We start from the raw sequence: 17,500 nt of genomic DNA, 5'->3' as shown, positions 1-17,500 counted from the left end.
CCTTCTCTTGTTTCTTAACAGGAAGGACCCTGATGTGGGATTCCCTTCTGCAAAGGAGCAATCAAGAAGTGTTAAGTTTTTTCAGCACCCTTTCTTACCTGCCCACAATCTGCTTAAGAGGGAAGCAGAGACAGGGGAGATCAAACAGATTCTACATCCAAGCAGCCAGGCTTGCAGCCCCAAAGCTCCTCTGTCCCTAGCCCTTCCCCCGCTGCTCATGCACTCCTGGAAACACCATATAAAACAAAGAGGGATGTGTCCCTTCCTTCCCACCTATTGGAAATTTCATTTTTTTTTTTTATTAAATATAGTGTTCTCCCACAACATGTATGCAAATTCCCAGCTCCTCTCTAAGACAGGAAGAAATGTTTAATGCCCCTGTCGCAAAGAAAATAAAAGTGACAGTCACAGGACCGGCAGAGGGTTGTGGATGCGGAGTTTGCTGCTCCCACTCCCACCCCTGATCCGAATGAGGGCTGATCGTCACGAGCTTTCCCAGGAGAGCAGAGCCCTGGTCCCGTGGAGACCTCCTTGGACCCACTCTCCAGGGAGCAGCCCTGGCTTCCCTCCTCCGCCATTGCCCTCGCCCGCTGGCAGAGATGGCTCTGCCAGAGAAGAATACATTTGCAGAGGTGGGCGCAGATACCTTCACATGTCAAAGTGTCCCTACCTAAGACCATTCACAGCGGACAGTCCTGGGACTAAACAAGCCCTTCATTGTACCAAGCTATTACACCCACGGTCTGAGCTGCTACTGCGGAGCAAAGCCAGCTCCAGTTTAAAAGTGACGTGGCCATAACTCAAGCCTTCTCTCACAGAAAACCGGGTTTATTCACTCCGCTCAGATAAAAGGTTTGACACAGTCCCTCTCCCTCCATCACACCTGCTTTACATACACACATTCCCAAAGTTTCTCTCTGCTAAGGAGAAAGTTCCCCAAATCTCAAAGAAACCATGTTTTATGCCAACACACGCATGTCACCTCAGCCCTCTACTCCCCTCCGTGTCTCCAGCCATGCTGCTTCCACATGTCAGAGTTCCAAAACAACAAACATCTGGGCCTTGACTCTCTGGAGGAGGAAGGCATCACCCTCTCAGGGCCACAGTCCTGCAGCCCACAGCATGTCAGGTAAGGACAGAAACCAGCCGGCTGCCTAGGGCCAGCAGGTCACTCCCACAGGCAGCGCTCCCCCCACCACGCTCCCCAGCAAACAGCCGATGTTCAGCCACACCAAGGCAGTGGGAACACAGGAGAGATGAGCCGTGGTGAACTCTTTGGATACTGAGAACACTGGAGAGCAGCAGGCAGTAATTATTCACTCATTTGGGATACTAAGGCTGAAGGAAAGGTGGGAAGTTAAGTCAAAACCAGCTTAGGAGAGGCACGTCAGTCTGCACAAAGTCCCTGCTTTCAACGGCCTCTCAGCTCAACTTTATCCCTAAAGAGCCTAAATAGTTTCTCTCCCTGAGGGGCTCCAGCTCACCATGCGCAGGCACCAGCGCATCCCCCTGCCCATCACATACCTGCCTTCCCAGCGCCACCGTCAGCAGCCACCCCGGGGTGCCACCCACCGCGGGCGTAGGGTTCCCCAGTGGATGGAGCCCCAGCATCTCTTAAAGCTGAGCTCTGCCTGGGATGATCTAAAGCAGCGCCCTGGCACGCTGGGTTGTTATAAACCTCAGCCTCCCCGTTCTCTAGTCTAAACTAGAAGTCGCTTTTCTCTTTCAATAGTTGGCTAGCAGTGACATGACAGCAACAGAAAGCAAAACTCAAGCAAAACAGTCGAATTACATCATTCAAAGCAACTGGAGCCCCTTGGTACATTTGAAAAAGAGGACAGGTTAAAGCAAAATAAGGATTTATTTTTCCTAGCATGAAACAGAAAATATACATGTGCTTGTTTAATCAGGACTTAATATATAAACAGCTACTGAGAAAACATCTTTATCTTGAAATTTTCCTTCTGTTTTTGAACCTCAAATGGTTAACATAAGAGCTTCAAATGCTTTGCAGGATGAACACATGGGACAGTGGATTGTAATTCTCTATTTCATACAAACATAGATAAAGGGTTTCAGGTCCCAGAATAACCTTAATGTTTTGGACTTCAAACTGAAAATTTGCCTTACGAATTGTGTATTGGCAACGACAGATTTAACCAGTGTATTTTCATTATCTGGTTCAGATATTTTCATTCTTTGGGTATTTTCACCGCTAAGGAAGACCATTGTGTGAGGTGGTCCACCTGTATTTTAGGGGATTGTTTGTGTGATAAAGCACTCTATTAGTAAAAAAAAAAAAACAACCAACCTGTGAGACTAACATGCAGATGGTGTGGTCTCAGGGTTTGGTCCCCACCCCGACCAGCCAGCAGATCACTGATTATAATCACATCTCCCTCCCCATCCAGCCACCCCAGTTTCATTGTGAAGGCCACCCAGTCATGTGGAATGATTGAAGGTACCTGGCAAGAGACACAGCACTGCATATACACTTAACATTTAAGAGTGCAAATTTTAGCAGATGAGAGATAAGACAGTGTAGTGCAAAATGAAGAAAAATTGCCATTACTCTTCCTTGTAGGCTAAAATTGCCAAGCCCTCAATTTACTGGTTATAATTACATAGTTGGTTAATTTCTTACTTTCTTACTACTACTCTCTTAGACATGATATGAATGCATTGAGGGAAAAACACAGAATGATCCAAAAGGAAATCAGTAAGCATGATTAGTTCCTTGTTTAAAAAAGTGAGAATCGTACATAGAAATCTTACTGAAATACAGCCTCTGGCAAAAGATGCGTGTCATCCATGTAAAATGTGCTTTCACTACAATGAAATCTTCAGAGCTCCAGACTGAAGCCAAATACGGGTTACTGAGCTAGCAACACCTTGGGACAAACACGGACAAGCCCCACCTCAGAGAAAAGCATAGGTGCGAGGACAAGTTAGACACGGCATTAATGAGTTTCCAGCATTCACTGGAGCAGAAAGGAACAGTGAGTTACAGTCTATCATTAGGTACAAATCCATGCTATAACAAAGTCCTGGGGAAAACAGAGAGGAACCCATCTCAATACCATGATTTCCACAAGAGAAGAGATATTTCCTTCAGAGTTCAGAAAAGCTGTACAGATACAGGACTTCTGAATATAACCATGAAAAAATATGTAGACTTTCTGACTGTGCTTTGATCACAACAGGTGTGTTGCAGTTTAACCCCCACCAGCAACTGAGCACCGCACAACCACCTGTTCACTCCTCACCTTCCAGTGGGATCGGGAGCAGAATCAGATTAAAAAAACCTCATGGGCTGAGGTAAGAATGGCTTAATAACTAAAATTATAATCACAATAATAAAATATAACAATAATACTAATGAAAAGGAATACAACAAAAAAAAAAGAGAGAAAACACCCAAGACAGACAAGTGATGCACAATGCAATTGCTCAACACCTGCTGAATGATGCTCCAGCAGCAATTAGCCCTTCCTGGCAATCTCCCCCCAGTTTATATCCTGGGCCTGATGTTCTGTGGTGTGGAACACCCCTTTGGCTAGGGCAGGTCAGCTGTCCTGGCCATGCTCCGCTCCAGCTTCTCATGCACCTGCTCGCTGGCAGCGTGGGACACTGAAAACTCCTTACCTTGGGATAAGCACTGCTTAGCGATGACTAAAAACATCAGCGTGTTATCAACATTATCCTCACACTAGATCCAGAACAGCACTCGACTAGCTACTGGGAAGAAACCTCTATCCTCTCTGAAACCAGGACTAGGTGTTTGCTGGGTTTGTGGATTTATTTCTGGAAGATAGCTCATAGCAAGGCAATCAACTACTTCTCCCGGGGATTCCCACCCTAATCACAGAGGCTAGCCCAAAGGCCAAGCTTTCTGAAAGGCCCTCTGCACTCAGTACTTGCAGCATGAGAGAGCCTTCGATCAGAAGAGCTCAGAATAACATCTGCCCTAAAAAACCCAAACCAAAAATGGGAGCCAATAAGGTCTGGAGAAACTCAATGGTACAGTAAACATAAATAGAAATGCTTCACAGTTTAAGGATGCCAAATATTAGAAGTAACAGTTCCTGCAAACCTCAGTCAAACAGGTAGCGTGGACATTGATCTACTTTTCCTGTTGTCAAAATATGAACTGTCAATTAAGGCAGAACATCTATGATACGTGCTGTAAATTTTTCGAAGTCTGAAATGCCTTGTATGTGGAGGACGTAAAACACCATCCTGCTAAAAAAACCACCTCCAAAGCCCATTAAAACCTCATCTTCTCCACACTATTTCTGAGCTTTAAGGAAATGTTTAAACAAGCTGCTGCAATTCAACAGCAATGTAGCCTCCAGTACAACATACTGTTTGCCCAGGAAACCCTTGCTTTCATGTGACACACAGCACAAACCCACCATGAGCACAACCGTCCAGCCTGCCAATGCTCCTGCGTACTTACCTCTGCGGCAGCTTAGGTTTGACAGCAGCAGGAGCTACAGCCAAACTGCAGCATCCCAGTGGCACAGATGTATCTCTACAGACGCTTCATGTAAGCTGTGTGGATCCAGGAGAGGGAGAAGGGCAGGAGGAATTATTTTAAGCACATTAACATGAGTGTTTTATTGGTATAATTAAGTAGTAGGTAGCAGTTGGATTAAGTAATAGTAGTTGGATTTTTTGGGACAAACATATCAAAGTACTTTTTGCTTGACTACTCTTTAATCTACTCTTATTTCAGGGTTAGTACCACCACTGAAGTTAAGTGTCTCTTCGCTCAAGTTTCAAACTTTCAATCCACACAGGAAGTTTTTGTTTTTATCTTCCATACTTGGGCTTTAAGAAAATTTCCATGCTTAGACATTAAGAAACTCCAAAATTATATTCTGCTATAAAAAGCTAATTACAGACAGGTGTCAGAGTTTTAGTTTTCCTTCTTAAATATAATTCTGGACTCAACCTTGGCAGGGGCAGTAATTTCAGAAACAAGTTCAAGGACAGAGAAGAGAAATAGCAGTAACCTGTCGTGGATAGATAAACTGAGGTGGGAAAATAAGCAGCTTGCCAAATAGCTATTATGCCTATAAGCCTTAAGTACCAGGATTACAAAATTCTAGTCCCTGGAACAGTACCTTCCAGAAAGAAGCTTACAAAAGAAAGTATCAGGTAGTTCATTATTAGTTTATTAAATCAGCAATTATCACCACTTTCTAAAAATGATTACAAAGCATATTAAAATATATTACAGTATCTGCAAGGAATTTATTGTGTAATAAAAGTGCAACAAAATGAACTTACAACTTTGCCTAGTTGGACAAACTGAAACACACAGCTCAAGTCTTCCCTCAAAAATTAGAGTGCTTTTGAAGTGAAAACACAGTATTTAAGAAAAATTTTAGATAAAGTGAGCATGCAAAATAGAAAAAGTTCCCAATCATTCTCGCAGTGCTGAGTTACACTTATCCACCAAACGACGCACTCCAAACTGCCTGAATCCCAACAATATGAAGAGCCAAAGCGAGTGCACATTGTGAAGGGAAGTGAGAAGAAGGGAGGGCACATTTCACGTACTGGGGATGAACAATGTTGAAAGTCAGGGACCCGATACTGCTGCTTTGAGACCATTCCTCTTAACAACTGGGACCTCACCCTCAACTAAAAACCTCTGCAAACTCACCACTTCAAGCTGCCAGAGCTTTAAAAGGATCACGGTCCTGTAGTGTGGTTATGAGCAGTAGCCTCAATTTTCTGTTCCAATCTACAAAAATAGTTAATTTCTGTGGGAACAGAATCAGAGTTGGGAATTAAAACTGTGGTGTGGAATAGCTGGAGAAGAGGTAAAAGGAGCAGTCTCTGATTTGGTTTACGGCAGCACACTATGCCACTAGGCACCGATTTCACAGGATGAGTTACTGACAGTTCTGAACGGTCGCACAGCATATGTAATCAAAATCCTAGGCGTAAAATGGCCACCAAACTCTCATACTGCTGTCCCCAGTAACTACTCAGAGCACAGATTCATTGAAGAAAGTAATCCTGCTCACTTCACATGCTCCTAACACATGGACTCACCAACTCCACAGAACATTCTCCACACTGCAGCACCTGGCTGGTTTAACCAACTGAATGGGCTTGCAGGATCTGACAAGCCAGAGTCAGCAAGGCAGACAGAGAAGGCCCACGGATCTGGAAGGAGGTAGTGAGAAAAGAAATCCCTTCCGTTGAGCAACAGCAACTGACGATCAGTTTAGCTGTGCAAGAAACTGCTGTTCAAAGTCCAAATGAAAAGTACATTATTCCTACCAATTACGTACGATGCACTGCACCACATACCCAGAAATACATTTATGCGTGTAGCTCTACGTGCCAATCCCGAAACACTTCTATTCCTCCAGTTAAACAGAAAATCCACCTCTACTCCTATACACGCTTTGTGCATTCCCCTTCCAAATCCTACAGGAAAACGAAGCAAAACATTTCAACCCTTCTAGACAGAATATTTTAACTTATCAAAATGATGTCTCTCAATTTGTCTCCCCTAAGCCCAAGTTAGCACACTGTCACGGAGACTGAAGAAAAGGCTGTGTTCTCCATTTCACGACCAATAAAGCTAGAAAAATAACTCCAACTATCCTGCTCCTCTCCCTGAAGCAGGGTATTTCTATCGGCATGGGATCACATGGCTCCAGTGCATGTGGAGCATCACTCCCAGAAGCTACAAAGGGTGGGAACTCAAACATGGGTTCCCCCTGAGAACCCTGTGCTGCTGAAGAGCAAGGTAAGGCAGCCAGAGTCAGAAGATGGGCAACTTCCCAGATCCTCTCGGCTCTGCCCGTGCTACAGTAGTCACAACATACAAACTTTCTTTCTTTCTAAGCTAGTCAAGTTGGTCATTAGTGTATGAATTTGTTTCAACTGCAGACACTACTCACAAACAAGCATACTTTACTACTTCTGCAGCCTGATTTTTTTTTAGCAACTCCTGCAACATCTATACTTTTTGTTCAATCAAAAAATAAATTACAGAAAAACAGTTACTCTGCAGAAGTACAGTCGCACAGGTAGACTCATGGTCAAGTTTCACAACTCTACTGAAGTGCACAGAGATGCACTAATGCTCCTAATTTAGGTCTAACAGAAATAAAGCTGGTATGCTTGATTGACAAGAGAAAAATCTAAGAATTTTTGAAAAAAAGCAAATCCTCAAGGACAATTTAACTATGCCAGGATGTCCTTGATACCAGCCTCGAAGCCTGGCAAGGTAAAGGTGTTCTGTCATTACTTAAAATAGCTTCATTGTTTACCTATGGCAGAGCCCTGGCAAAGTTCATGGTAATTTCACACCGGAATAGACGTAGAGAGATAAGAGGTCTGGAAAGATCTTTAGTATTAAACCTGAGACTGACAACCTACAAACATAAGATTTGAAAAAAGAAGCTGAGGCTCTTAGATCACCTACAAACCTGAACACGTGTGACTAAAATCTAAACTGGGAGACAATACTCAAACTACTTCCCTGCCCACCCCTGCTGCAAGGATGCTAAAACACTTTTTGGCTTGCTCTGTCTCAGAGACTCAAAGTGCTCAAAACTACAGTACCTTGGATGTGTAGAGTATTATGTATTGCAGGTGGAGCACAAGTCAGTTCCTGCTCCCATGCACAGAACAAACCTGACTGCCAAATTTGATTTTAGAAGAGGACTGGCCCTCCCTGAAAGACTCAAGTTCACAGGAACAAAAATATATATTCTTTGAAGGTACTGATAAAAATCAGTTGCAAGCAGCCAGTATGTTCAACTTTGATTGTGTTGTTAGAAAAAATGAATGTTCATTAAGCATCCATTCCTCTCACAGATTGTTTTCAATAAAGCAGTAACATCTGAAGGGACCAGTCTTATTTCTTACAGTCAATGTAAAGACTCCTCTTAGCCTCCTCATCCTTCCCATCTGCCCCCAAAGGAATCAAATCTGTTTTGTGGTTGTCACCTACATGTTGGCAAAAGAAAGAGTTAAGAACTTTTCTTAAAAATATTATAATTAAAAAAATAGATAACTGTATAACTACCTGTAAGTAGAAATTAAATACCAATGAAAATTTCCTGAGACAATTTGGTATGCTTTGAAAAGGCTGACTTTGAGAAATGCATCTTTTCTGAACAGAAAGTGAGGCTTGATTTCAATAGAAATGTGATCTTTTTAACCTACAAAAACATTCTGCTGTCTCTTCCTTGTCTGCAGAGGTGCTAAACTGAAACCTCAAAAGAAAGTCTAGATTCAAGTAACAAAGGAGATTCTGTTCTAATGATATAACTGAGTCTATAGTGCTGTATAAAACTGAAGAAGCAGTTCTTCAGATAAGACACTGATGATAGATAAAGAATAATTTCAATATTTTGCAGTTCTAGCTATTACCAGTGCGGTTTTAAAATTAGTCTGCTCATATTCTGAGCATTTGAAAGACCTTCCCCATTAATCTTCTCTCTCTAACCCTCTACTGAATAATAAAAAGAATAAAATTTCCTTTTATATAGGCCTTTTCCTAAACTATAGAGATGCTGACATTCACTCAATGCCTAAACTATGTTTTTAGTATAGAACAGATTACTTGTATAAGCAGGTGAATTTAACATTTAGAGCTTCCTTGTACTATTTAATATAGTTAGGAGAACCACATGGTTGATAGGTATTTAGTTTTTGGGAAGATCCGTGATTTTTTTTATACCTGGGCTCTTCTGCTTTATGGTTGTAAAGGCAGCAAGACACAAGCAGGACTACAAAAGCATTTTCACCTTAAAACAGATCTACACAAGGCACTTGTGATAAGCGTGACTGAATGAAGGTCAGCAGGGACAGCTAGGCGAGTGCTTCCCTGCTACCATGCTTCTAATTTCAGTAACTTGCATGAAATGTGCTGTGAGGTTTAAGGATCTAAGCCTAATTTCAAGTTTTTGTGGTTTCAACAAGTTTAAAGATTTCCAAAAATCTTCATTCTTCTCCTTGTATTTTTCACTCCGCTGTCTGGAAAGGTTTCCTGTGAGATGGTGGCACCAGGTGGGGAGGTAGCGTGCCTGGCAGTTCATAGCCATCCAGTTTAATCTTGATGAGATGTTTTGCTAACGCAAACTCCTCATCATCCAACATCCCATCACCATCACAGTCCGAAAGTTTCCAGATCTTCCCCAAGACACTGTTGGGTAGTTTAGAAGACACCATCTCCTTCTTTGCACTAATCCCAGATATTTTGCCATTGATTGGTGACAGGGTATAGAAAATCTCATCATAAGCAGGTTTATCTTTGGCAACAATCCATTCATCTTCATCAGCTCCTTCCTTAGCACCTTCTCCATATCCATGGCCAAAAGGTCCTGCCATAGTGCCATCAAATGCTCCACCTTGTACAATCTCTGTGGGCATATTGCTCTCTTCCTGAGTGATCAGGCTCATCAGTGAGGCAATTTTATTGGCCAGCATGTTATCCACAGCTTCAATTAGCTTTGGTTTCAAAGAATGGAATTTAGTGAAGTCACAAGTCTCCAACAGCTCCTGTCAATGACAAAATTTTCAAGGACAGTAGTTAGAAACATTTCCAATACACTGAAGAGGGTAAAGAATGGGCTTCAAATTAAAATAAACTGTTATCTCTTGAAGCGGTTTCCATAACTGAAATTCCTCTTGAAGGAGAAGCAAAGCTGACACGTACGTATCATACACCCAATATATTACTCAAACACACTAAGACTATATTGCATCAGTGTATAAGCTCTTATTTACAACGCAATTTTCGAAATGGCAATGCATAAAGACATGACAGTTGAATGCTACCCAAAAACTTTCTATTTGATGATTTTCTTCCAAACAAAGAAAGCATGCAAGTAGATCCTCAGCCCTGATAGCACTTATGCAAGTGTTTAAAGTTTAAAATAAATTCAAGAGCTTTTCATGACTTACCTGATTGTATAGATTAAGCTTCTTGATTGTGATTAGGGCATGCAGAAGTGTCCTTTACCAACAAAGAAAACCTGAATTGTGATAATGTTTTTTTTTTTTTTTTTTTTTTTTACAGAAGTGCTGCCAGAACTCATGGAGTCATATGGTCCCTGTTGAGTTTCTCATACATGAACTTCTACTAACCTCAGTGAGATGTTTAACTAGGTGGTATGTGCTATTCCAATACAAGCCTAAGCATGTTTTACACTAAAGCTCTGGAAAATTTCAAATGTTTTAGGCAATTAAATGATTTCTATGTGCAAAATGAGAGCCAGGAGGAGAGAGTTAGTGGAAGCTGTTGTTAAAACCCCAAACAACCCCCTGCCAATACTCCTCTGAAAACGGTGTTAAATTGCTTTCACGAGTCACATCTGTCTCAATGAGCTGCTCCCATACATACCAGAACTACAATAATATGAACCCAATAAACCTGAAGCACAGACAAGTGGCTTTGCCCATGCACACAGAACTTCGGATTTCTTCAAGGAAAACGGCCAACCAACAACCATCGCTGTTCAGGTGACGTACACAATCACCTGATTTACAGGAACTGATCAGTACAACTTTATGATATGCAATAAATCTTAGGAAGCAAAGGTCAAACCTTCTATCTGTTTTGGCACAATTTTGTTTTCCCACAATTTTGCTCCTTGTTACAGAAGTGACTTACCTCATGCATATATGTGCTTCCATCCGCTGCCGAGGCTTAGTGACATGCACTATTAGTTTGATAAAGTTCCATTCAAATTTTATTTCAATATTCAAACTGTCAAGTGATTATTTTCTCATTCTCTCATTTCACATCACCAACAAAAATGGCAAGGGAAGAAAGAGTCAACTTTTTCCACACAACTCCCATTTAACACCTAACTCATGAAACCCTTCCAACAAATCTGCCTGTGAAAATCTAGCTGAAATAGATCATATGCTTAATCTATAATTTACTGTCTCATGCCAATAAACAATTCCCAAGTTAAATATTTTAGTTCATAAATTAAACTTGTGCGTCCCTATACATAGTTTAATCAGCTGGTCATCACTGATTAGCAGTGGAAGTGTACCACTTAAATAAACTGTCAGAATGATACCAAGTGTCCATCTGGAAAGCACCCTCCATGACTAGACCACAGTCTAGTCAGACTGAACTGCAGGCTCCTGATCTCATGTTCTTCACCTTCCAAGCTCAAGTAACTTCTAATTCAAAGGCCATTTAAGAAGCCCATGATCCGAGATCCAAAAGTTGCAAACTTTGGCTTGATGAATACATTGAAAGCATTGTTGGAACATTAGCTGTTCTTCCCTAGAATACTCGCCAAACAACTCACTTCAAATCAGAGGACAGAAAAAAAAAGGTAAGAAAGTGACAGAGAGTTGGTAGTAAGATTGCTTAAGGTTCAAAAAAGGAACAAGAGACAAAAGGTATTTAAAAGTTAACAGAAAGAGTATAAATTGATAACTTCTCTCTCCTCAGCCTGGAGAGGAGAAGGTTCTGAGAAGACCTTATAGCAGCCGTTCAGCACTTACGGGGGACCTACAGAAAAGATGGGGAGGGGTAGATTCCCGCTTTATCATGGAATGTAGTGTTAGGGCTAGGGTCAATAGTATCAAACTGAAATATGGTAGATTTAGATAAGGAAGAAATTCTTCACTGTGAGGGCAGCGATGCACTGGAACAGGTGCCAGTGAAGTTACCCAGAGAAGTTGTGGATGCCCCCTTACTTGGAAGTGTTCAAGGGCAGGTTGGCTGCGGCTTTGAGCAACCTGGTCTGGTGGAAGGTGTCCCTGCCCATGGCAGGGGCGTTGGAACTAGCTGATCTTTAAGGTCCCTTCCAGCCCAAACTATTCTGTGGTTCTTCTTCATAGAATACAAGCTCAAAAGCACAGGAAAAAGCTGTAACACACCATTTTCAGAGGAGACAAGTTTTAAGTTGGACTTTTCAGGTAACACATTGCCTTTATTGCTCACCAGCAAACGGTAAGAGCAAGAACAGAGGAGGGTAAAAATGAGTAACACATGACTAAGAATATCGTCGTTCACCCAAGTATGATAGCATTACAAAAGCAACATAAATACCAACATTTAGGACACTAAACAAGCTTAACCTGTAAGTATGCACTCCCGGTTTATTTGCACAAACCCTTTAGTACCATCTGCCGTAAGAGACTAAATATTGACTTAAAGGACAGAAGATCTGATTCCTTATGACAATTTCTATAGTCCTGTATCAGCAGACGCACACTAAGCAAGTTACCAAAATTTTTTTGTTCTGCATTGCTTCCAAGTCATGCTAACCCCATAACAGACAAATGATCGTCACTTCAGCTGCTCTGCTGCCGAAGACTCTGAACTATAATTCTGAGATACTCTGCCCTACCTTTTCCAATTCACCAATCCTGCCAATTTGGAAAGTTAGTATTATTTCAGTGGAAATGTAGACTATCATCTTACCTGCATTTTCTTGACTTCGGGGAAGTCCCCTGCTGAGATATGATATTCCCTTTGCAGCTGGATGTAGATCTCTGGTAATCTGCTGATTAGTTCCTTCTTCTTGTTCTCTTTTCCAAATACAGAAGGCATTTCTTTTTTCAGATAGCTGATGATATATGCATGAACCTAAGAAGCACCAAAACTGAAATCAAGACTACTGTTTATCTACAGATAACATTAGTGTTCTTCATCCAGGTCATAAATAAACAGAAACAACACATTTCTCTAAGTCAGCTCAAGGATAAGGTATTATCAACAATTGCTTCTGGAACTTCGTGTTTACATGAACACTTATTAACTAGCTTTTGCTGCTTTCAGCATTCCTTTAAGGGGCAGAGAGAAAGCAAACCTTTAAAAGAAATACAGATGCACACTTGCAGTTAAGGAGAAGCATGTTACTTAAGGAGAAGCATTCTATCAGTATCAACAGCGAGTGAAAAAGCAAGGCTTCAAAAGCACACCCTGACACTACATGCATGGATCACACACAGAGCACAAGCCATACTGGCCCATCTGTCTCAGTGGTAGAGATGTGCAGCTCCATTTGCCTCACCAGTTACTGTGGGAAGCCTCAAGTGACCCAAGTATGCTAAGTGGCAGAGCCATCAGAAATGACACCGCATTGCTACCTATTTACGCCCAGAAAAGTGAGTACCAGTAGTCTGTATGCAGCAACCAGAGATGACAGAGCAGTCAGAACACCAGAAGAACAGCACACCATGGCTGCCTTGTGATGGCTTCGGGTACCAGGGCCCTTCCAGCATATAAGGAAAGACATTAATTTAGGATGACAAGCACTAAGCCATGTTGATACTTGCACAGCTCTTATGAGTTTCCAGTCTGCCACAATCAAGGTAATCCATCCATCCATCCTGTCCATGCACCCTCCTTCCACCCGTACCATGAACCATTCATCTCTTCCCCTTTACCACACTCCTGCCACCTTTCACCACCAAAAGGATCTGCTTGGCCACACAGCAAGTGATCTGGTCCAGGACAGAAACACTGGTTGTGCTTAACTGAGGCGAGTTCCCTTATCCAGTTCATTGTGTGGACACTGATACTCTGCATGCGAGAGGGAAGCAGAAGGGCAGCCTTCTTTTAGAAGCAAAGGACATCTATCACAACAACAAACTGCTTTCCTAAGCTCTGTCCTGGCCAGGACCACTGAAGTCAAGTGATCCCCACAACAGGATAAATCTTTATAGCACTCAGGTCCTCCTCCATTGAAAAAGGGTGCAGCTATTCAAAAAAATACACGTTACTTACAATTTTCACACACAGAAAAAAAATGTCTATCAAACTGGGCAGTTTGAGCATACTTGAGCAGTAAAAAGCTCAATTTTGAAGTCTGGGGGAAGACAGTCTAGGACAAAAGATCATCATCAGAAGAAAGAGATTACATAGATGTGATTTAAGTATAATGCTTAATACCCACCAAAATATGACAGAATGCGCCTTATAGTATTGTCTATAAGCCTTACACAATCTGTACAGGGGAAGTGCTCTCCCATTCCTTTTCTTATTTATTTAGGAGGTTTACTGGAAACAAAACCTCTTTGTTTTTAAAGAAAAATGGTATAAACCGCACAATGTCATTTCCTCCTATCTAAAAAGAGTGCACGCATTTTAATTGCAGATAAATTTAAACTGCTGCAGAGGAGAAAAAAATAAACATAATAAAGAATCAGGGTTTCTGCACAAAACCATGACATTTTCTAACAGGATAGATAGAAGTATTTGTCCAGAATGACAGAATTAACAAGCCTGTTTTCAAGAAAGCTTTTAAATAATTTTTAGTAATTTTATGGATCTTAGAGCAAAACCAGAGAAGTATGTTTATAGTTCAGAAGCCCTAAGATTCACATGTGTACGCTGAGTGGTCTAAGGTCTGCCAGTATGCACATGTGTTTCTGGTAGATAAGAGGAGTTCCCACTCTTCAAAATGGGATGGTAAGTCACAGGACTTAAAGAGAAAAGCCTAATGCCCAAACGCGGCAGCAAGTTAACAGTTTGCTTTTGGTTTTGCTACTGCGTACGTTTTGGAAGAGATTAAGAACAGAGTGGCACAGAAATGGGACCAAAAAAATACCATGTGATGCTGTAAAAAGTGATTTTTGGGTGTTAGTACTTTATGTTCAGTTTGGAAAATATAAATATCACACTGGCAAGATGAAATTGTTGCTTTCCTGCAGATAAACAGCTTATTCCCCTTCCACAGCTGTTCAATTAGCATGCCCTATGAGCACTGCAATTTGTATCCACCTTTATCAACTTTTATTTTACGCTACACAGAAAAACCTAAAGACAATACTTTTCCACTTCCAAAATCATTGTAACAAATGTAAGCAGAAAGCTGCCAACAACATCCACAAAACAGATGGAGATCATGGCAAGTTTTAACACATCATCACCAGGAACATGGTTTTATATGAACTTCCAAAGGAGTAACTGCTACAGCATGCCCGAAAACTCAGGCTTTAAGCGTATTGTAATACACATCATCACCAGGAACATGGTTTTATATGGAACTTCCAAGGGAGTAACTGCTACAGCATGCCCTAAAACTCAGGCTTTAAGCGTATTGTCACATTCAGGGAGTTAAGCCAGCACATGAAGCGATAAATATCCCCACACAACTATTCTTACATCAATGCAAGTGCAAATCCTCTTCATTTTTGCTTCGAAGTCACGTGAAAATGTGTTCCAAGACAACTGCACTAACTCAGCTTACATCAGTTGATAACTACCTAGGAAATTAGAATTTCTGTCTGGTACCATCAGCTTTCTTCCCAAGTACCTGAGGTTAGTTTTCCTTCTTTTCCAATTTTCCAAATAACAAATTGTAATTCTTGAATTATCAATTTTCATTTTATTCTTGCGCTTTTCAAAACAACAAGAAGCTGGACAGTGCTTTTAACTATTATTCTAACAGCAGCTGCGGTGCTACAATAAAAGAATATCACTGCGGAATCAGAGAAATAGGCAAAGAAGTATTTCAGACTGCAACCAAAACTTACTCTAGTCATGCTGCGAGAAGAAAGGTGATGCTACCATTGTTAAGCAAGGACTGTGAAGATTAGTGAAAATATAACCAGAATGTTTTACAAATAGGTGATTAAAACTTGGTGATAACTCGCAAACCTTTAAAGCGACAGCTGCTCAAAGGCAACTAGAGACTTATCAAAAAGATTACACAGGTTTTCAACAGGCAGCTGTTACACTCATCGTTACACCCAGCCTGCCCACGCACACTAGTCAAGTGAGTGTAAGATGAACACAATACATGTACTCCTCCAGGGCCAAAAACAAGTGGAAGTGACAGGGACTGCCTACAGTGGGACACAACTCATGTCCCTGGATAACGAGAGATGGGTTTTTCTGGATATGGCGACACAAAGTCTATATACCCCAACTGTCTCTGTGACTGGGAATGAAAAAGATACAGTCTGAGAGGTTCAAGAGTTTCATTCTAATGGACAAGCACCTCTCCAATTCATTGTTTATCTGTGCTTCACCAAGAGTGAGGTTTTAAATCAATCTTTTAACTCCAGGGTATAAACTAAATGCATTTAGTCGAAGTGTTTTTCCACAGCACCTCACTGACAGTATGCATTAAGGCATTAATATGCAAAAAAGCATACAGAAAAGTGCACGTGAATAGTTTTGGATATGTTTTTTTACCCCCCTACCCCCCACCAAGTGTTCTCTACATATCAGCTATTGTTAAAAACCAGCTCGTATTAATCTCCAAAAAGTAGCATTAAGATTCCCTCGCTGCACAGTTAAAGATCACTCCCCTAAACAATAGCTTTAATGGCCTAAAAAGCATCAAAACCCTTCTCTAAAGCCAGGGAGGCATCCCAGCGCAAGTCTCCTTTCCTACTTGCTTCTATATCCTGAGTGTCTACCTCTTCCTTGAAAAACTGACAAATCAATACTCTTTGCTGAAAAACACAGAGTTCACAGGTAGACAAAGATTGAGAAGGGTGAGAGAAGACAACTGCAAGAGACAGAAGACACTGCTCATTCAATTAATTTAAGTTTTTTGATCTGTTCTTACCTTTGCAAGTCTTGCCCTCTTAATGAGATCGTTGAGTTTCCGCACAGCAGCCTTCTGTGGGAGACTCTGGATATCCTTGAAAAGATCCTGTGCCTCGGCTTCGAAGAGTCTTCGATTTTCCGTGTTTCGGAGAGGATGGGCCCAGAAGGAACCAATGTAGACTCGCAGCACCTCTGGAGTGTCGATCACCTTTCCCAGGGACCACATGAGAGCACCATAGACCCTCATCAGCTGCTGTGTGTCCACTTGGTCGGCCTTATTAAGCACCACTCGAATCTTGTCATCCTGGCCCCGAAATGACTTAATAGCCTCTGAAAACTCATCAGATATATCCAGCTTATGGGCATCAAACAGAAGGATGATGCGGTCAACCCTCTCAGCAAACCACTGGAGGACTTGGCAGAAGTCATAGCCTGAAAGAAGAATACACTATTAGAGTCTCATCATTCAGAAAAGCAAGCCTCAGAGAAGGTAGGGCTGGGGATGGAGAACAAGGGGATCATAGCATCTACCTGGTGGAAAGAGGAGATGGAACACCTGGAGCAGCACGTCTCTGGACAATCAGGTTGAGGCAACTGTATCCTACATTTCCTTAGACCGCTCTCACTATTGATGCCTTTGGTTTTTATCACTGCCCTTCCTTCAACCTGGCCATCTACCTCTCACGTCACTATCTTTGTGCAGCTATGAGTTACCATCTCACCACACTCACGTTTCCCTCTTCCCAGGAGCAATGGCTGCATCAGAGCGAGCAAGCTAAGCAGGTCTCTTATCACAAGCTCTCTCCATTGTTAACACTGGCCACTTTGGTAGCACTGCCTACCCGTACTAACAAGAAAGACAGTTGAGGTGCAGCACTCCAGCGTAATCCAGCAACGGAAAATACTTGTATCGTAAAACCATCTCCAAACTCATCTCTTCTTGCATTGCAACACTCGCTGTTATTTCTGCCACAGCAGACTGAG

The 17,500-nt window shown here is 41.8% G+C and overlaps 1 protein-coding gene across 1 annotated transcript; it reads right to left on the bottom strand.

Annotated features, from left to right (window-relative positions):
- Window positions 1-9,003: 9,003 nt before the first annotated feature.
- Window positions 9,004-16,948, bottom strand: LOC104491697 (EH domain-containing protein 4; the record flags this gene model as incomplete). The annotated part of the gene is made up of 3 exons (XM_010134161.1): window positions 9,004-9,540; window positions 12,434-12,598; window positions 16,536-16,948. Coding segments are annotated over 3 exons (1,115 nt in total), but the record flags the coding sequence as incomplete, so codon positions are not given.
- Between the last annotated feature and the right edge of the window lie 552 nt (window positions 16,949-17,500).

The sequence above is a fragment of the Buceros rhinoceros genome, unplaced genomic scaffold (genome assembly GCF_000710305.1).
Source record: "Buceros rhinoceros silvestris isolate BGI_N320 unplaced genomic scaffold, ASM71030v1 scaffold13334, whole genome shotgun sequence".
Lineage (NCBI taxonomy): Eukaryota > Metazoa > Chordata > Aves > Bucerotiformes > Bucerotidae > Buceros > Buceros rhinoceros.
The sequence above is the reverse complement of the archived record's forward strand: the minus strand, read 5'-3'. Positions and strand labels throughout refer to the sequence as shown.